Source organism: Coregonus clupeaformis, unplaced genomic scaffold (genome assembly GCF_020615455.1).
Source record: "Coregonus clupeaformis isolate EN_2021a unplaced genomic scaffold, ASM2061545v1 scaf0065, whole genome shotgun sequence".
In the NCBI taxonomy this organism is placed as follows: domain Eukaryota; kingdom Metazoa; phylum Chordata; class Actinopteri; order Salmoniformes; family Salmonidae; genus Coregonus; species Coregonus clupeaformis.
Window position 1 is genome coordinate 749042 of NW_025533520.1, and position 17217 is coordinate 766258.

At 43.1% G+C, this 17217-nt stretch overlaps 1 protein-coding gene across 7 annotated transcripts in view; it reads left to right on the forward strand.

Moving 5' to 3' along the window:
* The window catches only part of eya4 (EYA transcriptional coactivator and phosphatase 4), a 162840-nt gene extending 158982 nt beyond the window's left edge, over positions 1 to 3858 (forward strand). For all 7 annotated transcript variants that reach the window (XM_045212923.1, XM_045212922.1, XM_045212925.1 and 4 more), the window contains one exon: positions 2784 to 3858. In XM_045212923.1, the coding sequence (XP_045068858.1) occupies positions 2784 to 2864 (81 nt within the window). In that variant the 3' untranslated portion in view covers positions 2865 to 3858. The remainder of the gene's footprint in view (positions 1 to 2783) is intronic.
* Positions 3859 to 17217: the final 13359 nt, after the last annotated feature.

Consider the following 17217-nt stretch of genomic DNA (forward strand, 5'->3'; position numbering starts at 1 on the left):
GTCAGTGGTTCTATAGGTCAGTGGTTCTATAGGTCAGTGGTTCTATATGTTAGTGGTTCTACAGGTCAGTGGTTCTATAGGTCAGTGGTTCTATAGTTTAGAGGTTCTATAGGTCAGTAGTTCAACCTGGGTTACAGTGGTTCTATAGGTTAGTGGTTCTACAGGTCAGTGGTTCTATAGGTCAGTGGTTCTATAGGTCAGTGGTTCTATAGGTCAGTGGTTCTATAGGTCAGTGGTTCTATAGGTCAGTGGTTCTATAGGTCAGTGGTTCTACAGGTTAGTGGTTCTATAGGTCAGTGGTTCTATAGGTCAGTGGTTCTATAGGTCAGTGGTTCTACAGGTCAGTGGTTCTATAGGTCAGTGGTTCTATAGGTCAGTGGTTCTATAGGTCAGTGGTTCTACAGGTTAGTGGTTCTTTAGGTCAGTGGTTCTATAGGTCAGTGGTTCTATAGGTTAGTGGTTCTACAGGTCAGTGGTTCTACAGGTCAGTGGTTCTATAGGTCAGTGGTTCTATAGGTTAGTGGTTCTATAGGTTAGTGGTTCTATAGGTCAGTGGTTCTACAGGTCAGTGGTTCTACAGGTCAGTGGTTCTATAGGTCAGTGGTTCTACAGGTCAGTGGTTCTACGGGTCAGTGGTTCTACAGGTCAGTGGTTCTACAGGTCAGTGGTTCTATAGGTCAGTGGTTCTATAGGTCAGTGGTTCTACAGGTCAGTGGTTCTATAGGTCAGTGGTTCTACAGGTCAGTGGTTCTACAGGTCAGTGGTTCTACAGGTCAGTGGTTCTATAGGTCAGTGGTTCTATAGGTCAGTGGTTCTACAGGTCAGTGGTTCTACAGGTCAGTGGTTCTATAGGTCAGTGGTTCTATAGGTCAGTGGTTCTACAGGTCAGTGGTTCTACAGGTCAGTGGTTCTATAGGTCAGTGGTTCTACAGGTCAGTGGTTCTACAGGTCAGTGGTTCTACAGGTTAGTGGTTCTTTAGGTCAGTGGTTCTATAGGTCAGTGGTTCTACAGGTCAGTGGTTCTATATGTTAGTGGTTCTACAGGTCAGTGGTTCTATAGGTCAGTGGTTCTACAGGTCAGTGGTTCTATAGGTCAGTGGTTCTACAGGTCAGTGGTTCTATAGGTCAGTGGTTCTATATGTTAGTGGTTCTATAGGTCAGTGGTTCTATAGGTCAGTGGTTCTATAGGTCAGTGGTTCTACAGGTCAGTGGTTCTATAGGTCAGTGGTTCTATAGGTCAGTGGTTCTACAGGTCAGTGGTTCTACAGGTCAGTGGTTCTACAGGTCAGTGGTTCTACAGGTCAGTGGTTCTACAGGTCAGTGGTTCTATAGGTCAGTGGTTCTACAGGTCAGTGGTTCTACAGGTCAGTGGTTCTACAGGTTAGTGGTTCTTTAGGTCAGTGGTTCTATATAGGTCAGTGGTTCTACAGGTCAGTGGTTCTATAGGTCAGTGGTTCTACAGGTCAGTGGTTCTATAGGTCAGTGGTTCTACAGGTCAGTGGTTCTACGGGTCAGTGGTTCTACAGGTCAGTGGTTCTACAGGTCAGTGGTTCTATAGGTCAGTGGTTCTATAGGTCAGTGGTTCTACAGGTCAGTGGTTCTACAGGTCAGTGGTTCTATAGGTCAGTGGTTCTATAGGTCAGTGGTTCTACAGGTCAGTGGTTCTACGGGTCAGTGGTTCTACAGGTCAGTGGTTCTACAGGTCAGTGGTTCTATAGGTCAGTGGTTCTATAGGTCAGTGGTTCTATAGGTCAGTGGTTCTACAGGTCAGTGGTTCTACAGGTCAGTGGTTCTATAGGTCAGTGGTTCTACAGGTCAGTGGTTCTACAGGTCAGTGGTTCTACAGGTCAGTGGTTCTACAGGTCAGTGGTTCTACAGGTCAGTGGTTCTATAGGTCAGTGGTTCTACAGGTCAGTGGTTCTACAGGTCAGTGGTTCTACAGGTCAGTGGTTCTTTAGGTCAGTGGTTCTTTAGGTCAGTGGTTCTACAGGTCAGTGGTTCTACAGGTCAGTGGTTCTATAGGTCAGTGGTTCTACAGGTCAGTGGTTCTATAGGTCAGTGGTTCTATAGGTTAGTGGTTCTATAGGTCAGTGGTTCTATAGGTCAGTGGTTCTACAGGTCAGTGGTTCTATAGGTCATTGGTTCTATAGGTCAGTGGTTCTTTAGGTCAGTGGTTCTATAGGTCAGTGGTTCTATAGGTCAGTGGTTCTATAGGTCAGTGGTTCTATAGGTCAGTGGTTCTATAGGTCAGTGGTTCTACAGGTCAGTGGTTCTATAGGTCAGTGGTTCTATAGGTCAGTGGTTCTATAGGTCAGTGGTTCTACAGGTCAGTGGTTCTACAGGTCAGTGGTTCTACAGGTCAGTGGTTCTATAGGTCAGTGGTTCTATAGGTCAGTGGTTCTATAGGTCAGTGGTTCTACAGGTCAGTGGTTCTATAGGTCAGTGGTTCAACCTGGGTTACAGTGGTTCTATAGGTCAGTGGTTCTATAGGTCAGTGGTTCTATAGATCAGTGGTTCTATAGGTCAGTGGTTCAACCTGGGTTACAGTGGTTCTATAGGTCAGTGGTTCAACCTGGGTTACAGTGGTTCTATAGGGGACGCTGCATGCCTTTTAACTGCAGTGCTTTGGCAAACCCATAGAGGGCTATGAAGGCTAGCGCACAGTAGCTTGCATGACGACTTGGTTCTTGTATGTGTTGTGCTGGGGGGGTGTTGGCCCCTCCACAGGTATCTAATCATTGTGCGTGTCTCTCTCTCTCTCTCTCTCTCCCTCCCACCCGCAGCACAACATGCCGTTCTGGAGGATATCCAGTCACTCTGACCTGCTGGCGTTACACCAAGCACTGGAGTTTGAATACCTGTAACTGTTACTGTTACTGTAACTGTTACCGTAGCAACGGACTGTTACTGTAACTGTTACCGTAGCAAGAGACTGTTACTGTAACTGTTACTACAGCAACGGACTGTTACTGTAACTGTTACCGTAGCAACAGACTGTTACTGTAAATGTTCTGTAACTATAGCAACAGACTGTAATTGTAGCAACGGACTGTTTCTCTAACTGTTCTGTAACTATAGCAACAGACGGAACACACCAGTACTACTACTACTACTACTACCACCTGTAATGGTTACCATGGCGATGGCGACAGGAGACAGACCGTAGTCCCCTCCCCCCAGGCCTTCTTGTTTTTGTATATCTATTTAAGAAAACAACCACAGTACTGCAACATGTTTTTGGTTTTGTCGTCATTTCTTTGTGTGTCTTAAAAAAAAAATACATCTGGATTTGAGTACTCTGAACTGTCTTAAGACAACTAGGACTGAGAGAGGAGAGGAGAGGAGAGGAGAGGAGAGGAGAGGAGAGGAGAGGAAGCACAGGACCTGACCTCGAACACTCATCACTCCTGCTGGACGAGCCCCAACCTCTGTGCTGAAATAACATCCCTGGATGCGTTCCAAATGGCACCCTATTCCCTATATAGTGCACTACTTTTGACCAGGTCCCATGGGGCACCCATAGGGTTCTAGTCAACAGTAATGCTTCAGCTGTAACCTGCTATCTACAGACTCTCAATATGAAGACGCTCTAGTCTGTCAGAACCACTCACTCGTGTAAATTATTTCACAGCAAATACTTTTAAAGTGGCAGAGGTGGATAACGTGTTTTTGAATGAAAAAGAAGCTTAATTTTGGAGGGGTTTTTTGGTTGTCTTTTGTTTTTTTGTAAGGTTTTATTTCTTGGGACAAGGAGAATGTGCGTCATGATGTGTCGTGTCTTTATAAACATGTTTGTGTTTACGTTGTCACTTTTTGTTTATTTGGGAATGTCTAAATAAGTAGATAAAAATAACTACATGAAAAGTCAAAGACCTCATGTGATGATTTGATGATGAAAATACAGTTTAGCACATCCAGCTGTTTCCAGGAAGCTTGGCCCCAGTGATGTACTGGGCCGTACGCTACCCTCTGTAGTGCCTTGCGGTCGGAGGCCAAGCAGTTGCCATACCAGGCGGTGAAGCAACCAGACAGGATGCTCTCGATGGTGCAGCTGTATAACTTTTTGAGGCTCTGGGGATATGTGCCAAATCTTTTCAGTCTCCTGAGGGGGAATAGGCTTTGTCGTGCCCTCTTCACGACTGTCTTGGTGTGTTTGGACCATGATAGTTTGTTGGTGATGTGGACACCAAGGAACTTGAAGCTCTCAACCTGTTCCACTACAGCCCCAACGATGAGAATGGGGGCGTGCTCAGTCCTTTTTTCCCCCCTGTAGTCCACAATCATCTCCTTTGTCTTGATCACGTTGAAGGAGAGGTTGTTATCCTGGCACCACACGGCCAGGTCTCGGACCTCCTCCCTATAGGCTGTCTCATCGTTGTCGGTGATCAGGTCTACCACTGTTGTGTCGTCGGCAAACTTAATGATGGTGTTGGAGTCGTGCCTGGCCATGCAGTCATGGGTGAATAGGGAGTACAGGAGGGGACTGAGCACGCACCCCTGAGGGGCCCCCGTGTTGAGGATCAGCGTGGCAGATGTGTTGTTACCTACCCTTATTACCTGGGGGTGGCCCGTCAGGAAGTCCAGGATCCAGTTGCAGAAGGTGTTTAGTCCCAGGGTCCTTAGCTTAGTGATGAGTTTTGAGGGCACTATGAAAGCATGTCAATGTTTTGACAGTTTACTAAACAGCTACTGATTTAGAACCACGGAGTTACCACAGGTCAGCACAAAGACAACAGTAGCGCTGCCTCTGCTATTCCAGGGGGAGTAGGAGTAGAAGGATTACTTTATCCTATCCCAGGTATTCCTTAAAGAGGTGGGGTTTCAAATGTCTCCGGAAGGTGGTGAGTGACTCCGCTGTCCTGGCTACATCTAGGATACATATTGAACTTAGTTAGTATCGTACACCGGGGTATTTGGAAAAAGCCACGGGATGGTTTTTCAATAATGTCAGTACCGTTGAAACTATTTATTAGAATTTTTTTTTTTATAAATTAGAATTTTTTTTCTACTTTTTAAGTAAATACCTGCAGTCAACTTGTGCAATGTGTTAGGAGATAAAGAACATTGCGTTCTTCATTTCACCTGTCACATTATTATGAAGCTTATGGCTTATGCTTACAAGCATACAATGACGAGACCGGAGCCCTGTGAGTCACTCACTGTTGGGCAGCAGACCATCTAATACAGTATGGAATTCACAAGTAAATGTTTGCCAGCTAAAATGTGCTAAATGTTCTGCAGATGTGCATTTGGTTTGCTAATTTAGTAGATAGTTAGCTTCTAGCGAAGTGGTTAGCGTCTTCCAAAATCAAGCAATTGCTTGGTAACAGCAGAGAATCCCCTCCTGGATCAAGAGCCTTGCTGGCTAATATTTGTTTTGTGCTTGCAGCAAACTGTGAGTAGCATTTTTTAGTTACTTGTATAGTTTAGGTCAGGAACTGTACAGAATGTTTGCAAAGGGGCTCGTTAGCATATAGTTAGCATTCTCTATGTAATTTTACATGCACTTGTTAGCATTGCCAACCTTCAGATTACAGAGTATCAGTGGGGTTTGAAAACAGCTACCCTTGTGTTTAGTGCCGGGATGGCACAAGGTCGGTATGAAGGTATGACAATCTGGATACCGCCCAAGCCTATCTCAGGCCGGTGGCACAATATATTACTTTATGGTTAGATCTGAATCGCAGTGATAATCATTGGCCTGTACAAAGAACTAAGTCAAAACCACAAGTCCAAATCCCCATCTCCATCCATGGCTTAGGAAAGGGCCTCATTTATCAAGCTAGTGTTGTGTCGAGTAAACGCTGCTAATTATGCTGTGAAACCAAGGAGTCCGCTTATACTGTACTTTGATTATAAGTTTTATTTATATCACAAGCTTTCAGCATAAGTTTACAGACATCTGCAGCATCTGGAGAACAGTGTCCCAAAAGAATATGTCTGTTCTGATCTTCTTTGTCTCAAACCAAGTATTTATAATCTTTACCAGGATATGAGTGGTTTCCCATACTGACCAATCACCTGTCTCCACCCAACAGACTTCCTCTGTTCTATGGGGTGTCCCTCTAAAACTGCTCCTCCTAAAACTGAATAAACATCCTCTCAGGTTCCACTTTGAAAACATTAGCAAAGTCATAATTCTTCATACACTACATATTTCCCCCCTTCGAGACAAATTAAGTCTAGAAAACAAACAGAATAGGATTATGACAAGTAACAATTTATCTTATTGAGTATCTTTAACAATAAACCAAAAACACATTTTTCTATGGAGTGTGAATATATTTCTATGAAATATGAACAAATCTTTATGGAGTGTGAGAGCGAAAAACCTGTCTGGCAGCCTTCTTTCCAAATATCCATCCATCAATCAATCAAGACAGTAAAATTCTCTCACGGCCCCTCTGCCCCAGGCAACCACCTAAGTACTCCAGATCAATTCATAAATCTTTATCAATGCATTTGAAACTATGATGCAACTAAATACACATGAAAGCCTCAGCAAACAAAATACTATCCAAAATGTCCACACTCAGGCTGGTCGACCCATCGGACCCTACTGTGGATTCTCTCTATCCCTGCCTAGACCCCATGTCCCTAAGCATTCACGAAATAAACAAAAACATCTGAGATCCCCACATGTATCCAATAACAGCAAATATCATTCTACAAAAATTAGTACAGAAAGAATATGACACAAATTATGTATTACACATGCAAATATGTCTATATATCATTGCAGACACTGGAATGTAGTCCACTACACTTCATCTCCTCAGCAGTGTCGACTTCCAATGCATCTTTGATGATGGAATCGGAACATTTCCACACCTTCCTTGTTCCATCTCCTCCAGTCCCTTCATATTGTCCTTTCATATTGTCCTTGTTTGAGCATTTGAGTCTCTACATATTCCCCCATATGCTTCTGGAAGACCAAACAGTATATTTTGCAAAACAACACATTCAAATTAAAACATCAATATCAACTAAGAATATAAAACATTATATATAAAATGAATCACATTCTATTTCCCCCCTTTGATTCATAACAAAATACTAAAATCACACTAATATTGAAAAACAATTGAAAAATGATGAGATAATCAAAATGGATATTTATCCATCAATACTCCATCCAGTCCCACTTGTCCATCTTCATCCAGATCAGTAACAGTCAACAACGGCATCTGAGTGTTGTCTCCAGGCATCACAACTCCAACCCATCTCAATATCATAGCCTTCGCAAAGGTCAGTAACAAAGTACAAAAGCAAAACATCACACACAGTGCTATCAGAGCTGCTACTAAAATCTGAACCATCACTGCTCCCACTGGGCCTAACTGATCTTGCAACCAAGTCTTCGCTGACCATCCAGCTCCTTCAGATCTACCAAATGCATCCCTTATATTCTTCAATGCATCTATAACACTAGTGATATTATCGGAACTATCTGGGATCAAAGTATAACAATCATCCCCCGTCAAATTCATAGCCAAACATAAGCCACCCTGTTTTGCTAGAATATAGTCAAGAGCCATGTCATGTTTCAACAGCGTCAGTCTGTGACTTCTTTGAGTATTCGACAGAAGGTTAAACCCTCTTATCGTTTCATTTGCAAAACCCTGCAAAGTATAGGTAATATTATCAATATGATCTGCCAAAAATGTTACACCATACCATGGAAAAAGTCCCAGTCCCCACTTCTCTCCTAGACTTATCCTCCAATGGTAGGCTTCCAGACTATGAAATTCCTCTCTTTCAGAATCAGATTTATCTATGTCCCCTTGCTATTAAAATAGTTGCTTTAGTTGATGTATTAACACTCTTAACTATTTCCAGTGGGAAATTTACAGATATCCTCTATGTAGTATTTACTGTTGGAGTGGCTACTGTAATATACTTCTCCTGAACTCCTTTGGTGACTGTGGAAGCATCACCTTACGAGTTACATAGCCTTTTAACCAATAATTCTTAGCCGGAACAAACTTTAATGCTTGCACTAAATAAGTACACATATATTCTCCCTGATCTTTCCATGTAACATTACGCAAAATAAGTAAGCAATCACTCATAACCCTCTTCCACTTCATATCGTTGTACAAAATATACTTCCTTTGACTAGGTGCAACAGCTTCTACTTCTGGTCCTGATAACAACACTTCTTCTCCATAATTATCTCTCCATGTGTGAGGAACGTCACCACCCCCACTACTGTGAGAAAGGTGTACTGACTTCTGTCATTAGTTTTTCTGTCGCCTTCACTGCATTTACAATTTTCTCTATACCTTTGTTTCTTTTATCGCTGGCATCTTTTATCAGTTTTTGTCCTTCATTTTCAAACAGCTTAAGAACACCCAGCTCTCTTTGTCTCTTTTCTTTACGTTGTTCCCTTTTTTTTCCTTTCTTTTGATCTGCTTTATGAATTGACAGAAGCACTTTCATTATGTTGATGACGTCAGGGTTAAGAGTCCCTTCCACTGGCCATGGTTGTTCAATGTCAGGCCAACGTTTGTTCCATTTTCCAGATAACCTTGCAATACCATTAACTAGAGGATTACTATTTTGTACTATATCAACAGGTGTAATTACCTTCATAGTCTTGATGTCCTTTTTCCCCATTGTAACAACTGTATTATATTCCTTTATTGTGAATTATTTTATTATTTTAGACTATATAGCTTATAGTTTCCTCCCTTTAATTATTAATAGAAACTAAAAAAAGTTTGAGGGTGTCATTTTTTCTTCTTCTAAACAATTAAACAATTAATCAATAAAATTATGAATAATCAAACAATATTTTTTTTTTTTTTTTTTTAAATTAAACAATTAATCAATACATTTAGGAATAATCAAAAATATTTTTATTTTTATTTTACCAATTTATTAATTAGTGGCTATTTTACCACCTCCGATCAGGAAAAGTACAGGAAAGTAGACAACTTCAGAGCAATCCAAAAAAGAAAAGACCTATAATCCAGCAACACTACAGTACTCATAAACCAATTGCTTAATAAGCACCCAATGACCTCAATTTTACAGAATAATGTCAGTACTCGATTCCCAACACAACTCTAATCAAACACACTCATGCACAAAAACTCCAAAATGCAATTCTTATTTTCATCAATTGATCAGTCTTTTGCCAAGTCCTTGTCAAATTGTCATAACATCAAATATGCTAGGCACACAACATATCTTGTCTGGCAGACATATCAGTATGGATGACGGATCACCACCTCAAGCTGAACCTCGGCAAGACGGAGCTGCTCTTCCTCCCGGGGAAGGACTGCCCGTTCCATGATCTCGCCATCACGGTTGACAACTCCGTTGTGTCCTCCTCCCAGAGTGCGAAGACCCTTGGCGTGACCCTGGACAACACCCTGTCGTTCTCCGCTAACATCAAGGCGGTGACCCGATCCTGTAGGTTCATGCTCTACAACATTCGGAGAGTACGACCCTGCCTTACACAGGAAGCGGCACAGGTCCTAATCCAGGCACTTGTCATCTCCCGTCTGGATTACTGCAACTCGCTGTTGGCTGGGCTCCCTGCCTGTGCCATTAAACCCCTACAACTCATCCAGAATGCCGCAGCCCGTCTGGTGTTCAACCTTCCCAAGTTCTCTCACGTCACCCCGCTCCTTCGCACACTCCACTGGCTTCCAGTTGAAGCTCGCATCTGCTACAAGACCATGGTGCTTGCCTACGGAGCTGTGAGGGGAACGGCACCTCCGTACCTTCAGGCTCTGATCAGTCCCTACACCCAAACGAGGGCACTGCGTTCATCCACCTCTGGCCTGCTGGCTCCCCTACCTCTGCGGAAGCATAGTTCCCGCTCAGCCCAGTCAAAACTGTTCGCTGCTCTGGCACCCCAATGGTGGAACAAGCTCCCTCACGACGCCAGGACAGCGGAGTCACCTCACCACCTTCCGGAGACATTTGAAACCCCACCTCTTTAAGGAATACCTGGGATAGGATAAAGTAATCGTCTGTATCTCCCCGCAGAGGAGTGTAGCAGAGGAGTGGCATATTTACCCCTACGTCACTCTAGTCATAAAATCACGCGCATGCGCAGTACATTCATCACTACGATTTCACAGTGGAAGGAGCTCTCTCCCAGCTCTCTCCACGCCAGACAACAGAAAGTTAACAGTCCCGCTATACCTCCTCTCTTTTACCCCTCATAGACAAACAATAACACTTAACAGAGCTCAAAAACCATAGGACACAAATCCCACACTATCCTAAACACAGTTCTGGAGACTCGATCCATTCCAATGGACCTCCAAGGTAAAGATGCAGCCCGCAGCACGCATCATTTAGCATGTAGCATGTATCATTTAGCATGTAGCATGAAGCATTTATCACGTAGCATGTAGCATTTTTACCTCCACCGCGTTGTAAAATTCCTTTGTTTCTAAATTTTTGCTACCACGAGGTCCGCCGGAAATCCAATGAGCGGTTACATCAAACAAATGATTTGTCAACCACATGCTGAGAGGTAACATACAATCAAATATATACCACAGCCTCAAGCCCCCTGGACTTACCTAACTTCACCTAACGTGTTTTAGGATTTTTTGGCCCATCATAATGATCGCCTCATTAAGAGGGCTACCATAGATCCGCAACGGTTCTAAGTTGTACACATATACCTTGGCCTTATTCCTTTCAATCTATTCTTCTTGAACTTTTATTCAAGCAAAATATCCCTATAGACACTCCCCCCTTTTTGCGCTGTTTACCAGCGCAAACAAATTTAGAATTGTTAGAACAGACCCCTATTCCACAGCAATAACAGCAACATCAGCACACACAAGTCCTTTACACGGTACATCAACCCAGCGCACACACCCATAACCAAACGAACCAAACCGCACACAAGACCGTGAGAAATCTCACCTTATGAGCCGGCGTCTTGAGCGGGAGTCACTTCGCTGCTCATGAATGCAACACTGGAGAGACGCAGATCGCCCCAATCACTCGTCGCCATTTTGTTGTGTCGAGTAAACGCTGCTAATTATGCTGTGAAACCAAGGAGTCCGCTTATACTGTACTTTGATTATAAGTTTTATTTATTTATATCACAAGCTTTCAGCATAAGTTTACAGACGTCTGCAGCATCTGGAGAACAGTGTCCCAAAATAATATGTCTGTTCTGATCTTCTTTGTCTCAAACCAAGTATTTATAATCTTTACCAGGATATGAGTGGTTTCCCATACTGACCAATCACCTGTCTCCACCCAACAGACTTCCTCTGTTCTATGGGGTGTCCCTCTAAAACTGCTCCTCCTAAAACTGAATAAACATCCTCTCAGGTTCCACTTTGAAAACATTAGCAAAGTCATAATTCTTCATACACTACACTAGCTACTGCAGGACATCAACACAAGCAGACCAGAAAAAGACACGTTTTTTCTGAAAATGACATTTTGCCTAGGAAGTGATTTGATTGGTTTGAAGCCAAATCCAACCTGGCCTCCCTTGTGCGGCGTTTTGCTGCGCCAGGACAACCCACAGTTGAGCTCAGCTCAACACTGATTGGCTAATTGTAATATAAAAAAAATCATCAAGGGAGGCCAAATGCTTGCTAGCATCAATAAATAAAATGCTACGGTGGCAACATGTTATGCTATTTTGGTCCAGACAGAATCAGATACAGTTGAAGTCGGATGTTTACATACACTTAGGATGGAGTCGTTAAAACTTGTTTTTCAACCACTCCACAAATGTCTTGTTAACAAACTATAGTTTTGGCAAGTCGGTTAAGACATCTACTTTGTGCATGACACAAGTAATTTTTCCAACAATTGTTTACAGACAGATTATTTCACTTATAATTCACTGTATCACAATTCCAGTGGGTCAGAAGTTTACATTCACGAAGTTCACTGTGCCTTTGAACAGCTTGGAAAATTCCAGAAAATGATGTCATGGCTTTAGAAGCTTCTGATAGGCTAATTGACATCATTTGAGTCAATTGGAGGTGTACCAGTGGATGTATTTCAAGGCCTACCTTCAAACTCAGTGCCTCTTTGCTTGACATCATGGGAAAATCAAAATAAATCAGCCAAGACCTCAGAAACAAAATTGTAGACCTCCACAAGTCTGGTTCATCATTGGGAGCCATTTCCAAACACCTGAAGGTACCATGTTCATCTGTACAAACAATAGTACGCAAGTATAAACACCATGGGACCACGCAGCCGTCATACCGCTCAGGAAGGAGACGCTTTCTGTCTCCTAGAGATGAACGTACTTTGGTGCGAAAAGTGCAAATCAATCCCAGAACAACAGCAAAGGACCTTGTGAAGATGCTGGAGGAAACAGGTACAAAAGTATCTATATCCACAGTAAAACAAGTCCTATATCGACATAACCTGAAAGGCCGCTCAGCAAGGAAGAAGCAACTGCTCCAAAACCGCCATAAAAAAACCAGATTACGGTTTGCAACTGCACATGGGGACAATGATCGTACTTTTTGGAGAAATGTACTCTGGTCTGATGAAACAAAAATATAACTGTTTGGCCATAATGACCATCGTTATGTTTGGAGGAAAAAGGGGATGCTTGCAAGCCGAAGAACACCATCCCAACCGTGAAGCACGGGGGTGGCAGCATCATGCTGTGTGGGTGCATTGCTGCAGGAGGGACTGGTGCACTTCACAAAATAGATTGCATCATGAGGAAGGAAAATTATGTGGATATATTGAAGCAACATCTCAAGACATCAGTCAGGAAGTTAAAGCTTGGTCGCAAATGGGTCTTCCAAATGGACAATGACCCCAAGCATACTTCCAAAGTTGTGGCAAAATGGCTTAAGGACAACAAAGTCAAGGTAATGGAGTGGCCATCACAAAGCCCTGACCTCAATCCTATAGAACATTTGTGGGCAGAACTGAAAAAGCATGTGCGAGCAAGGAGGCCGACAAACCTGACTCAGTTACACCAGCTCTGCTAAGGTGTATGTAAACTTCCGACTTCAACTGTATATGGAGGGTGTCATCCTGTACACAGGAAGAACAGAGGTCCATATGGAGGGTGTTATCAGGAAGAACAGAGATCCATATTGAGGGTGTCATCAGGAAGAACAGATATCCATATTGAGGGTGTTATCAGGAAGAACAGAGATCTATATGGAGGGTGTCATCAGGAAGAACAGAGATCCATATGGAGGGTGTTATCAGGAAGAAGAGAGATCCATATGGAGGGTGTTATCAGGAAGAACAGAGATCCATATGGAGGGTGTTATCAGGAAGAACAGAGATCCATATGGAGGGTGTTATCAGGAAGAACAGAGATCCATATGGAGGGTGTTATCAGGAAGAACAGAGATCCATATGGAGGGTGTTATCAGGAAGAACAGAGATCCATATGGAGGGTGTTATCAGGAAGAACAGAGATCCATATGGAGGGTGTCATCAGGAAGAACAGAGATCTATATTGAGGGTGTCATCAGGAAGAACAGAGATCCATATTGAGGGTGTTATCAGGAAGAACAGAGATCTATATTGAGGGTGTCATCAGGAAGAACAGAGATCCATATTGAGGGTGTTATCAGGAAGAACAGAGATCTATATGGAGGGTGTCATCAGGAAGAACAGAGATCTATATTGAGGGTGTCATCAGGAAGAACAGATATCCATATGGAGGGTGTCATCAGGAAGAACAGAGATCTATATTGAGGGTGTCATCAGGAAGAACAGAGATCCATATGGAGGGTGTTATCAGGAAGAACAGAGATCCATATGGAGGGTGTTATCAGGAAGAACAGAGATCCATATGGAGGGTGTTATCAGGAAGAACAGAGATCTATATGGAGGGTGTCATCAGGAAGAACAGCTCCATATGGAGGGTGTTATCAGGAAGAACAGAGATCCATATTGAGGGTGTTATCAGGAAGAACAGCTCCATATGGAGGGTGTTATCAGGAAGAACAGCTCCATATGGAGGGTGTTATCAGGAAGAACAGAGATCCATATTGAGGCTGTTATCAGGAAGAACAGAGATCTATATGGAGGGTGTTATCAGGAAGAACAGAGATCCATATTGAGGGTGTTATCAGGAAGAACAGAGATCCATATGGAGGGTGTTATCAGGAAGAACAGAGATCCATATGGAGGGTGTTATCAGGAAGAACAGAGATCCATATGGAGGGTGTTATCAGGAAGAACAGAGATCCATATGGAGGGTGTTATCAGGAAGAACAGATATCTATAGAGGGTGTTATCAGGAAGAACAGAGATCTATATGGAGGGTGTTATCAGGAAGAACAGAGATCCATATGGAGGGTGTTATCAGGAAGAACAGAGATCCATATTGAGGGTGTCATCAGGAAGAACAGCTCCATATGGAGGGTGTTATCAGGAAGAACAGCTCCATATGGAGGGTGTTATCAGGAAGAACAGAGATCCATATGGAGGGTGTTATCAGGAAGAACAGATATCTATAGAGGGTGTTATCAGGAAGAACAGAGATCCATATGGAGGGTGTTATCAGGAAGAACAGAGATCCATATGGAGGGTGTTATCAGGAAGAACAGAGATCCATATGGAGGGTGTCATCAGGAAGAACAGAGATCTATATTGAGGGTGTCATCAGGAAGAACAGAGATCCATATTGAGGGTGTTATCAGGAAGAACAGAGATCTATATTGAGGGTGTCATCAGGAAGAACAGAGATCCATATTGAGGGTGTTATCAGGAAGAACAGAGATCTATATGGAGGGTGTCATCAGGAAGAACAGAGATCCATATTGAGGGTGTTATCAGGAAGCACAGAGATCTATATTGAGGGTGTCATCAGGAAGAACAGATATCCATATGGAGGGTGTCATCAGGAAGAACAGAGATCTATATTGAGGGTGTCATCAGGAAGAACAGAGATCCATATGGAGGGTGTTATCAGGAAGAACAGAGATCCATATGGAGGGTGTTATCAGGAAGAACAGAGATCCATATGGAGGGTGTTATCAGGAAGAACAGATCTATATGGAGGGTGTCATCAGGAAGAACAGCTCCATATGGAGGGTGTTATCAGGAAGAACAGAGATCCATATTGAGGGTGTTATCAGGAAGAACAGCTCCATATGGAGGGTGTTATCAGGAAGAACAGCTCCATATGGAGGGTGTTATCAGGAAGAACAGAGATCCATATTGAGGGTGTTATCAGGAAGAACAGAGATCTATATGGAGGGTGTTATCAGGAAGAACATAGATCCATATTGAGGGTGTTATCAGGAAGAACAGAGATCCATATGGAGGGTGTCATCAGGAAGAACAGAGATCAATATGGAGGGTGTCATCAGGAAGAACATAGATCCATATTGAGGGTGTCATCAGGAAGAACAGAGATCCATATGGAGGGTGTCATCAGGAAGAACAGAGATCCATATGGAGGGTGTTATCAGGAAGAACAGAGAGCCATATGGAGGGTGTTATCAGGAAGAACAGAGATCCATATGGAGGGTGTTATCAGGAAGAACAGAGATCCATATGGAGGGTGTTATCAGGAAGAACATAGATCCATATGGAGGGTGTCATCAGGAAGAACAGATCCATATGGAGGGTGTTATCAGGAAGAACAGAGATCCATATGGAGGGTGTTATCAGGAAGAACAGAGATCCATATGGAGGGTGTTATCAGGAAGAACATAGATCCATATGGAGGGTGTCATCAGGAAGAACAGAGATCCATATGGAGGGTGTCATCAGGAAGAACAGAGATCAATATGGAGGGTGTCATCAGGAAGAACATAGATCCATATTGAGGGTGTCATCAGGAAGAACAGAGATCCATATGGAGGGTGTCATCAGGAAGAACAGAGATCCATATGGAGGGTGTTATCAGGAAGAACAGAGAGCCATATGGAGGGTCATCAGGAAGAACAGAGATCTATATGGAGGGTGTTATCAGGAAGAACAGCTCCATATGGAGGGTGTCATCAGGAAGAACAGAGATCTATATGGAGGGTGTCATCAGGAAGAACAGAGATCTATATGGAGGGTGTCATCAGGAAGAACAGAGATCCATATGGAGGGTGTTATCAGGAAGAACAGAGATCCATATGGAGGGTGTTATCAGGAAGGACAGAGATCCATATTGAGGGTGTTATCAGGATGAACAGAGATCCATATGGAGGGTGTTATCAGGAAGAACAGAGATCCATATGGAGGGTGTTATCAGGAAGAACATAGATCCATATGGAGGGTGTTATCAGGAAGAACATAGATCCATATGGAGGGTGTTATCAGGAAGAACAGAGATCCATATTGAGGGTGTTATCAGGAAGAACAGAGATCCATATGGAGGGTGTTATCAGGAAGAACAGAGATCCATATGGAGGGTGTTATCAGGAAGAACATAGATCCATATGGAGGGTGTCATCAGGAAGAACAGATCCATATGGAGGGTGTTATCAGGAAGAACAGAGATCCATATGGAGGTGTTATCAGGAAGAACAGAGATCCATATGGAGGGTGTTATCAGGAAGAACATAGATCCATATGGAGGGTGTCATCAGGAAGAACAGAGATCCATATGGAGGGTGTCATCAGGAAGAACAGAGATCAATATGGAGGGTGTCATCAGGAAGAACATAGATCCATATTGAGGGTGTCATCAGGAAGAACAGAGATCCATATGGAGGGTGTCATCAGGAAGAACAGAGATCCATATGGAGGGTGTTATCAGGAAGAACAGAGATCCATATGGAGGGTGTTATCAGGAAGAACAGAGATCCATATGGAGGGTGTTATCAGGAAGAACAGAGATCTATATGGAGGGTGTTATCAGGAAGAACAGAGATCCATATTGAGGGTGTTATCAGGAAGAACAGAGATCTATATGGAGGGTGTTATCAGGAAGAACAGAGAGCCATATGGAGGGTGTCATCAGGAAGAACAGAGATCCATATGGAGGGTGTTATCAGGAAGAACAGAGATCCATATGGAGGGTGTTATCAGGAAGAACAGAGATCCATATGGAGGGTGTTATCAGGAAGAACAGAGATCTATATGGAGGGTGTTATCAGGAAGAACATAGATCCATATTGAGGGTGTTATCAGGAATAACATAGATCCATATGGAGGGTGTTATCAGGAAGAACAGAGATCCATATTGAGGGTGTTATCAGGAAGAACATAGATCCATATTGAGGGTGTTATCAGGAAGAACATAGATCCATATGGAGGGTGTTATCAGGAAGAACAGCTCCATAT